We start from the raw sequence: 10,494 nt of genomic DNA on the forward strand, positions 1-10,494 counted from the left end.
GATAATAGGAATAACAATTGTTCATTGTTCCCAAGTCACCAAAATTCTCCTCAAGAAATCTACTTCCTTCTTTAGCATTCTTGAAATGTTTGTTAGTTCTTCAGTTCTATCTACTATGAAGACAGTGAACCTATGGCACAAAACCATTTTTTTGTATTCCTTGTTTTCCGTAGGCTGAGGTCAGCAATTTTCAAGGCCATACCTGACTTCTCTACACACAATAAACGTAATTAGGTCAAAATATTGTTTAAGTTGCAAACATCCTGCAAATTACATAATGACGTAATTCTAACAGACAAGGACTGATTTACTGAGAAAAAGTTTAAGTACATCATTTGTAGCTAAATTATAACTAGTAATGCATGATGTTAACTGTAGTGGTTACATAATTATTTGTAATTTTGTCCTTGTACAAAATCAATATTTGACAACAGTAACAATAATATTGTTCCTTAGATGTCACATATTAACATCATATTTATAGAGGGAATCTACAGAAGTACTGGACAGAAATCCCTGAGGTGCTCAGCATACCTGACATTTTATCGGCCATCTTGGGTGTTTTAGCTGAACTTACATCTGGTAGCAACTAGATGGCAGCCTATGATGTTTTCAAAGACCATGAACTGTAGGGACTGATTCGCAGCTACACCATCCCAGGCATGTAGAAGAAATGTGCTTTTGAGCAGCTGTCCACTGCAGTGACCACTATGCTTATGAACATGTATTTTTAAAAGTCATCACATGAGTGTTGGACAGTAAATGAACTACCAGTTATTTGTCCCCAAATTCACTCCTTCCTCAGAAAATGACTGACTGACCGCTGAGAGATGTAATGTGTGTATTAACTTCTTTGTATCCTTCTTTGACAGTTTATTCAACATTAGCTTTGTATTTCACTGTGTTTTTTAACTTACACTTACACCATAATGAAATTACAGTGATTTCAACCTGGTGGCTAATTTGCTAGTTTCCCATTCAACTACAGACAGCTGTGCTTTGAAGACCCTTCACTGGTTTCACTTGGCTGTAAATTGAGGTGCGTGTACTTACAGTAACCCCTAGATGGTGGTGTTCAGCTGTACAAAAAGAAGCTGACACCCACTGAAACTTAAAGCTGCCATAGGAAGAATGGACCACAGTGTGGGTGGGCAATCAGTTTATTATTATCATATTATTATTATCAGCAATTATTGTGAATACAAGTACAAAAGCGAATTTAAACAATCTCCATGGCTTGATTTATGATTGAAATGAAACATATTTCTTTAAGCCCATATCCTCAAGGTGCATCTGAAGGCTTTGATGGAGTGCTAAACCTCAATCACTCCAGGATATTTTGTCCCTCTATAAAATGTATCAGACACAGTGAAGCCTACAGACTCCAGAATCACTTGTTGAGTTTGAGACAAAAGGAAGGCTTGTAAGATTAAACTTTTTTGCGTTATTTTTTTGACAATAAAAAGTCTGGGCGCGTGAAGGAGAGAGAGCAAGAAGAAAGAGAACATATGTAGCCTAATATCAAGTAACTATAGAGTTTAAGATATCACAAAACAAGAAAGAAAGTAGACATCTTTAGAAATTCAGAAATGTTTCATATGTTGGGTTATTCTTTTTAATTAATGACCAGAACACAATCAGAAGATAGAATAACAAAAACTGTCCCAATATATGTGAATTCACCCTAAAGGACATGACCTCTGAGTACTGGCCTCAGTAAAGTTGTTCCTGCCAAAAACTGCCCACCATAACTTACGTTACACGAAATGGATATTATATCTATGACACCATGTGTAGACTATTTATTACAGTGGCCCTGAGAGCTGCAACTTAGAAAACACATTCAAGTAAACAAAACACAAGCAAATTCTGAAAACATCATTAATTTGAAAACACCTGTGCTGCAAATATTCACAACACAATGAAAGTGTTTCCAGGGGACACAAAAAAAGCAATGAACATGGCTGGGATGCACTTGTTCAAACCTTAGTGATTTTTGAAGTTAAGATTGAGATTAAGATTACAATTAAGATTAAGATTGCCTTTATTAGTCCCACAGTGGGGAGATGTGCAACTAAATGCACATGGATGTATTATAATAAAGCATCAAAGCCAGGTTCATTACTTTTTGTGGTGCTTGTGCCAGAAACAGCCAACTCAACATCACTGTGAAAATAGCCCCATTTAACCCAAACTCTACTTTTGAATAATAATTAAATGTTAAATATTACAAACATGTAACCACGATCTAATTTCTTAATCGTTTAGTATGGACACTATGTTTGGCTCTCCTTAGCACATTGGGAGATGACATTTACAATGGAATAGCGGTTGCAACAAAGTCCCAGCCTTTGTCAGTGAGACATGGCCATGTCTGCAAAAGTGAAGTTAGCTGTGTGTAGCTTGTGTGTTTCAATATAATAAACACATAATGTACATCTGTAATATTTTTCAAACATGTTATCACATGTTTGCCAGTTGGCTGATGTGGAAAGAACATCAGTAAAATATGTGTGAATTCATCATCAAAGCAGTCAAACAAAGAAAGTGCAGGTAAAAAAGTGCATTAAATTGTGCCTATTGACAACTTCAAAATATGTGTGAGTGATACGGACGAAGTTAACGTCTTCATTGTTTTTAATGCATTTCTTCATATCAACGTGTTATATTCTGATCATATTCTGATCTCATCAGAAGAAAAATAAAAACAAAATCTAATTATAACTTTTACATTTATTTTTACAGGTATGCAAGATGCCACAGAGTCAGATTTCTGAAAGTTTATTTTGATATTGTTTATAATATTAAGAAAGAGGACATAAACACTATACATACATCTACAGTAACTTACTGTATTGAATGAAACAAAGTTAACACTCTTTCAGACTCAGAACTCATTGTTTTCTCGTTAAGCCTGAACTGTGCTTTTCTTTCTTGACTGTCTTGGTTTCTCAGCCAACAGGTGGTGAAATCTTCCTGTGTGTGTGTGTGAGGAGCTTCCCAAACCCACCAGCACAGAGGAAGCACATGGTGACAACCTCCTCTGTGCAGGTTCAGGTCAGGATGCTCCTCCTCGTCTGGACAGGTAACTGAAGAGGGTGGTGCTGGGTGTGGAGGGGCAGGGAGGTTGTAATGGTTGTCACTGGGTCTTCAGCCTGGGTTTGGTGCCTGGAGGGCTGCTGAGAGTGGTTCAGTGCTCTGCTGTAGTGCTGGATCTTCCTGGGATGGTTGGATGGTTGGCTGACATCCACTCTCAACTGCTCCAGATGTGCAGAAGACACAGAACAGGTCCTCATCTGTCAAATAGTAAAAACAAGTAATGAAATGTTTTGGACACAGTTATTCAACCTCTGCATGTTAGGTAGCCATTTTTTTCCAATATGGCCACTAATAACAGAATTATATTGTAAACAATAGAATAATATTCAAGAAGGTTCCTGTACTTAATATAATCCACATAGAGTATGTAATGTTAACTTCAGCTCATCATCACTTTATGTAACTCGTGGTACTTTTGTAGTCTCAGTGAGGGGATTACTTACTTAACTGAGTGAGAAACAGGCGACCACCCCTCTCCAGTTTGTCCTGTGGTCATCCATCCTTCTCGTCTGGTCCGGAGCAAACAGGTCTTCTCTGTTGTCAAGGAAATCCTGGATGTTGGGTCTCAGTCTTCCACGTTGCTGCTTCTTGTGTGGACGGTGATGCAGTACATATCCTCCTGAAGCTGGAAGAGAACAGCGATCTCTGCTGGAGGCAGAGGAATGCTCCATCCTTCAGAGCTGCACCTGCATCAACAAGAGGAAAAATGTTGGTTAACTCAGTGATACAACAGCATGTTGGACAGCTCTGCTCTGTCAGAGGTGCAATCCAGTGATAGAGTATTGAGGAACAGCAGTAACTCAGCTGAAGTAATAACAAGTGATAATAGGACTTGCAGGAGACATCTGTTAAAGTTGCCATTAAGCACTGACTTACCTTCGTTTGGTGAAGCATCTGCACCTTCCCAAGAAAAAAATAAAAGTATAACAGAGTGAGTGACAGAAATAATCTCTGAGCTACTAAATAAGTGAAATTAATATTTGCTGGACAATGTTGTTAATGTTGTTAAAACTTGTTTACTTACCTTTACCTACTTTACCTCTGTATGGGTATCTCATACTTACCTGTTCTCCCACATCATGTCATAAGCAACAGCTCATGTGTTACAGCATTTCATACATTACCTGTAGGGTTGTTGTGATTTTTAATCCCTGACTCCTCTTTCCACAACAACCTCTCTGTAGTACCTCTGCAGGGAGGCACTGAAGTGTTTAATGCGGCAGTGTTCAGCACTGTCATCGCACAGCAAGAAGGTTCTGGTCCTGCATGTTTTCCCTGGGTTTGTGAGGGTTTTATTCCACGGTCTGAGTCCAAAGATGTCCAATGATTCACAGATTAGGCCAGTGACTCCAAACTCTCCATGGGGATGACTGGTTTTCCATCTCTGTGTCACCCTGTGAGTGAGCAACTTGTTCAGGGTGAACCACCCCCATGTCACCTTGGCTCCAGCCCCCAAGAAAGCAGAACAGCTGCAGCTTAAGGATGGATGGAATATTTCAGATGGCTCCATTGAATATGGAGAAGCTGCATTCATGAGTGATCTCACCTAGATCAGGGAAAGAGAAGACCTTAGATAGGCAGGTGTGGGTGACTGTGGCTCAGAGGGTGAAGCCAGGGTTGGTTTGATTCCCAGCTCCTCCTGTCCACATGTCAAAGTGTGCTTGGGTGAGACACTGAACCCAAAATTGATCCCAATATTTAGGCCAGCACCTCGGATGGTAGTTTGCTGCCATCGGTGTGTGAGCGAGCATGTGTATGGGTGAATGAGAGGCACATTGTAAAGTGCTTTAGATGAAAGTGCTGCACAGTTTACAGATGTACAAATAGGCCCTGGTGCAAGACACTACCAAGGGCTTTGACAGCCTTGCCAGACGCAAAGGCTACCTGGGGCTTTACCCAGCAAGACACAAAGGCCAGACCTCAAGGTTTCAAAGAGATGATCCAGACACCAGATACAAGAGGGCCCTAGTGCAAGAGTCTACCTAGGGCACCTACCTACTTTGCCAGATGTGAAGGCTACCTGGGGTATCGCCATCTCTGAAAAATGGTCAAAGTTTTTGTAGTCTTCTTCCAAACCTGCAGCTAACAGGGTGGTCAGACTCTAATCAGAGTCACTGTCTTCAGCCCATCTTGAGGTTCCAAAAGGACCAGGCCGGGATCTCCTGCCTGTGAAGACTCCAAGGCCTGATGTTGAAGGAGCTGAGTCCCTGTGGTCCTCTTCCCTGCTTGTGTTTGTGAAGGAGCTGAGGCCTGAGGTTGAGGGAGCACAGTCTTCCCACCTTGGAGAGACTGAGAGGAGACCACCTCCGGGTTGTTCCACTCGCTGCTCGGGAAGCCACAGAAGCTTCGGGGGTTGAACAGGTACCTGTGGGTCCCAGTCCATCAGCTGCTGAGGGTCAGGGTTTTCTTCACAGTCCCTCCTTGGCCTCTTAGAACTTACCTGCCCGGTGTCACACTCCTCCCTGACCCTCTTTAAGAAGAAGTTGAGGTCTGAGAGTAAGGGAGCAGACTCTTCCACCCTTTGAGACACTTGCTGCTCAGGGAGCCACAGGAGCTTCGGGGGCTGAACAGGTACCTGTGGCTGCCAGACCGTCAGCTGCTGAGGGGCAGCAGCAGGAACACCAACAGGAGCAGCGAGAGGAGCGGCAGCAGGAACAGGAGGATGCGCTTGTCGCCAGTCCTGCCAAAAGTTTCCTGGTGGGAGCTGGTGTGCGAGAGGGGGCCGAGGTCTGTCGTCATCATCGTCTTCCATGTCCTCTTCATCCTCTGTCATGGTACTATATCCTGAATCGATGCTGATGCCGTCAGACCAGTCGTCCTCATCATCAACGACTTCACCTGCCTCCAGCTCATCATCTTCCTCACTCGATGACATGTAGCTTGGGAGATCGCTGTCTTCGGCGTCATCCACAATCCTGAAAACTTCAGGGAGGCCATCTTCTGCAGGACGTCCAATGATGTAGTTAACATCACCTGAGACGAAAAGGGTAAAGCACATCAATTTCTCACATGATTAAATATTTAGGACTTAAACAATCATCAAAACTTTTGACTGAATTACAAGAATATTCACACTCATAGTGAAAGAGAATGAGTCACTGATTAAAAATTAACAACTTTGTGTCTGGAGTCTAAGCATGACTGAAAGCATAAGACTATCTTACTCATGTATTTACACATATAATTGATGTAAACAAACTTTTTAGAGCACTGACAAGTTTTATAACTCTTGTTTGTTGGATGTGAGACAGTAAGCACAATAAGGACTGCTAAGAGGCTGCTTAAAATGACCAGATTCAAGGCAGCTGGAACATTTTTGTGATGAGTATTTTGAATGTGGTGACAAACATTAGTGGAAATATCTGTATTTTTTTTTAATCTGAGTTTTTCTTGATAGAAATAGACTTGAAATTTTGAACCTCTGTTTTCACAATCAAAGATAACTTTAACGATATTTTTATCTAATGATATCTGTTCTGATAAGTAATAAATAATCAATTTGTGGAACCCATGTAATGATATAATAACATTTAATCAGCTCAAACGCGGAAAACACTATTCTTGTGAACACAGCTAAAAATACAAAAAGTCATGTTATGCACATTGCACATCTTCAGATGCCCCAACAGAGAATACACAGCAAAACAACATTAACAGTCTCAACTAAACAAGGTTTTGTTTTCATCAGGTGCTCGTCAACAACTTAATTCATGAGGAGGTGAAGAGAAGCTCGCTAAGCTGCGCGCCTTTACGCACGGTTCTCTCCCACGGTTCGTTCCAGCCCAAATAAGCATGTCCAAAGCCTAAACTAGACCGAAATGCAAGAAACGGGAAAATGGGACATCGGGAGAAATGAAAAAAAGGGATGAGCGCTAAGTGACGGCGAAGAATACAACTCTCAGACAATGAGCTCCAGGAAAAATGATCAGTCTGTCAGTGGCCAGAAACCAACTGTTGTGTACAAGAACTGGGTAAAGACATTATTTTTAGAACAGAACATTGTACGGACTTGTGTGTTTATGTGGACAAAGTCTACAGCAATTTGCTTGAATTAATTGAATATGCATTGCACACGCGTCATTACGCACAAAGAAGCATGGGTACATTGATAAATGCACACGCAGCCAACAGCACAGCTTCTCCAAAATAATCTGACAAACCTTTGTAATTCTGTGCAGAACAAAAATAGTCATTTGTAAGTAGTAGTGTATGGTTAGTGTCCAAGTGTATTAGATGCAAATCATCGGATATTTAAGAGACCGTGGCACCCCGCACTCAGCGCGCACAGGCCAATTACACAACAAATCACTGTCTTCTCCTCCAAAAATATTCAAATGAATACCACACTGACGAGCTAAAGCAGTTCGGTGTTATCAAGGTACCAACATGTCACCTACAGACCCTGTGATGAGTAAAGAAGTAAACCATCAAGAAGGTCCAAAAACAGTCCAACAGCTGCCATTTCATCTCCTGAACAACACTGACATTTTGGTGCATTTGGAACAAAACCTGAAAATAAGTTCAGTGAATGTCACTGATTTTGAACATGAAAGTACGAGCTCATTCGGTATCAGCTCCGGATACAATAAACCAAACTCCAAGAGTCAAATCAAACTCAGGGTCCCATCCACACGCAGCAGCAGGCCCTGCTGTGTTTACACCTGTGCGTCCTGACGTCCTGACGCTCGGAGCTAAGCGTTCCATCGTCTCCATGGTGCACAAGGAAAACGGATTTTTAGCATTTTATGAATTTTGGCCCAGTCGCCATCTTTCTCTGGCAATTTCTACTCAACATTTGGACAATTTGATGCCCTCAAACCAAAACAACACTGTTTTTAAATCACTACACTAATTATTAATGAATTCCACACTTTACCCGGGATATTCAAGACATTCTGTCCATCAAAAAATCATTTTACGCGAAGAAAACGTCGAATAAGTGTCTGTTTCCACCAAATCTGTGTTTTTTCAACAGGCCCGATGACAAGGTGTAAACTGTCCACCTTTAGATTTAAATAGCTACACTGGTTTACACTGATAAACTGTGATAAGTCAGTGAATCAGTTGTAAGTACAATGGTTTTGATAGCACAGAATAAATGTAAAAGTTGTCCTACCTGGATGGTCGCTGTCCACCTGATGGGCGACTCCCCCCAGCAGGCGCTCCTCAAGGGCCAGTGGTCTGCTCAGGGCCATGGTCGGGGTCCTCGGTTTTCCACAGTAGTTGAGTGATGCAGTAGTTTGGTTTTCCAACAGGATCCGGTTGTAGTTTTCCAGGAATTCACTTCTCCAAGAGTTCGCTTTCCACAGCTTTGATTTGCAACAGGTCAGTTTGTGTTCAAGTCCAGGTGCAAAGGGAGAGAAGCCAGTGATGAGCGCTCCTTATATACCCTCGGTCAGGAAGTCAAGAAGGTTCTTTTAGTGACGCAAGCGTGTGCGCAAACAAGACACAGAGAGACACATTTATTATGTATAGTTTGTGTATGTTTTTCTTATTTTTTTCATTTCATTTTCACTTGTATTTATTTTTTTTTTATTCTTCAGTGATTTGTTATGCAAAGAAGTTTTCTGTGGTAGAGGTTTTGGTAGAGCAGATATGTAGCAATGTCCAAACCACTAGTTTTCTTTCTTTTGGACATTGTGAGTTAGGCAATTACTGGATCATATAAAATTTTCTATTTACTTTTTACCTATGTAAAAAAAACTAATTTAGTCTACTCTTAATGTACTTAGAAATCCCATAAATTTCCAAAAAAATGAACAGACGATATTATCTCGGTGTCCTCAGAGGCAGCGTACTTAAGGTCTTGCTATACCACCACTTTTTTTTTTTTTTTTTTTTCCCCAGCCATTTTTGTCTTTTCTTCGTGAAAATTGGCTTCAGTACACAGGGGCTAAAACTTTATAGATAATGTTATTTTTATCTATTATGTAAGCTATTTTCTGCAAGATTTATCAAAATAGGCCTAGAGCAATTATTTTTAGGAAATTGCTTTGGAAATCAGCAACTGCTTATAAACTCAACACAACATGGTAAAGCACCTGAAACAGCTGTCCCAGAACTTTGTCTCTATTTCTCTGCAATTATATTTACATTTATTTTTTGGAATCTTATTTAAGAATCTTATTTAAGAAATCTTGAAATGTTTCAGGGAATTGCAGACCCATAAAAGCACATTTTACCATTTCATTTAGGCAACCTACGGGTCAAACTTATCAGATCAAAATTAAATATAGGCTTACTCTCTGAAAATAGACTATTACCAAAATCTGAGTAAACATTAGGATGTTCGCATATGCTTGTGGGTGAGATCACTTGGAGATGCTAGAGCGAGGTTCAGTCACCAGTTCTTCTAAACATCTTTGGTTTTCTCTGAACCCCATTAATCTGAATTTCTTCTTCTTCATTAATCTCCCTGTCAGTTCACACATTTTCCTCTCTTGTATTCCTTATCAACATGGGCCTACTTGTTGAGGATTTTTCCTTGTGCCACTGGAGCCTTTTCTTGTCCAGGTCCTCATATAAATAGATATCGTATAAGCAACTGTGACTAAGGTGAGACCATGGCTAAGCATTTTATTTAATAAACCTCCTTGTTGCTTTCCCTTCATACCTGAAGAGTCAAACACATACCTGCACCAACACAGAAATGTGGATGACGTTACAAATCTATTCACACATATGAATGATGAGGTTTCTCTATGTTTCTTGTAAACTATGTAAGATCATTACACAAATTTGTTCAAAAGCCATCACATGGATGGTATAGAGGGAATAAGCACTCATATCACATAGATTTTCAGGTAATTCTGTGTGTATTTTTGTGCGTGCAATGCACTTGTATATTTGCACCCAATTTGATTATGTTTGAGAAAATGCTTATCTTTCCCCTCAAAACGTTCCCCTGTTCAAAAACATACACAAGATTCAACACAGGGAGCCATCAAACACCCAGCAGACATGTCATAAGAATACTGCCAGAAGCAAATCTCATAGAATTAGTTCACAGGAAACACTCTGGTCAAATACACATATCTGTGCCACCACGTTAATAAGATGGTATCATCACTTATCATCTTACCACAGCAAACACTGCTGCCTCAGTGCTGATATTGTAGCTGCCTCTGCTTTAGTTTTCGCTGCTGCATTCACATGAAGACTCTGAGTGGGTAGTTTTTCTATTGTGCTTCCAACTCTCACTGTATTCTCAAAGAGTCTGGTACCAATGCTGTCCTCCTATGCAATTACATATATGAATAATTCAACAAGTGGATGGAAACATACATCTTAAGTACTGATTAATGGGGAATCAGACAGAAGACATTCTATTAAATAAACAGCAGTCAGCAGATGGACGGATGGATGGACACACACGCACACACACACAAATCATTA

General features: G+C 40.5%; 1 protein-coding gene across 3 annotated transcripts; it reads right to left on the reverse strand.

Moving 5' to 3' along the window:
• Positions 1 to 1,287: 1,287 nt before the first annotated feature.
• Positions 1,288 to 8,475, reverse strand: LOC139628433 (uncharacterized). 3 transcript variants are annotated; one of them, XM_071490108.1, is made up of 5 exons: positions 8,216 to 8,475; positions 4,124 to 6,072; positions 3,976 to 3,999; positions 3,543 to 3,785; positions 1,288 to 3,296 (listed from the first exon to the last, which is right to left on the reverse strand). In XM_071490108.1, exons 1-2 carry the CDS (start codon positions 8,292 to 8,294, stop codon positions 5,201 to 5,203), a joined length of 951 nt encoding a protein of 316 aa, XP_071346209.1. In that variant the 5' UTR covers positions 8,295 to 8,475; the 3' UTR covers positions 1,288 to 3,296; positions 3,543 to 3,785; positions 3,976 to 3,999; positions 4,124 to 5,200. The 3 variants fall into 3 exon arrangements, with proteins under 3 accessions (XP_071346209.1, XP_071346208.1, XP_071346207.1); XM_071490107.1 differs by having other exon boundaries at positions 1,289 to 3,296; positions 3,976 to 6,072; XM_071490106.1 differs by having other exon boundaries at positions 1,289 to 3,296; positions 3,543 to 6,072.
• Between the last annotated feature and the right edge of the window lie 2,019 nt (positions 8,476 to 10,494).

The sequence above is a fragment of the Trachinotus anak genome, unplaced genomic scaffold, assembly GCF_046630095.1.
Source record: "Trachinotus anak isolate AG129_WGS33_773 ecotype Australia unplaced genomic scaffold, CSIRO_AGI_Tana_v1 ptg000011l, whole genome shotgun sequence".
NCBI lineage: Eukaryota > Metazoa > Chordata > Actinopteri > Carangiformes > Carangidae > Trachinotus > Trachinotus anak.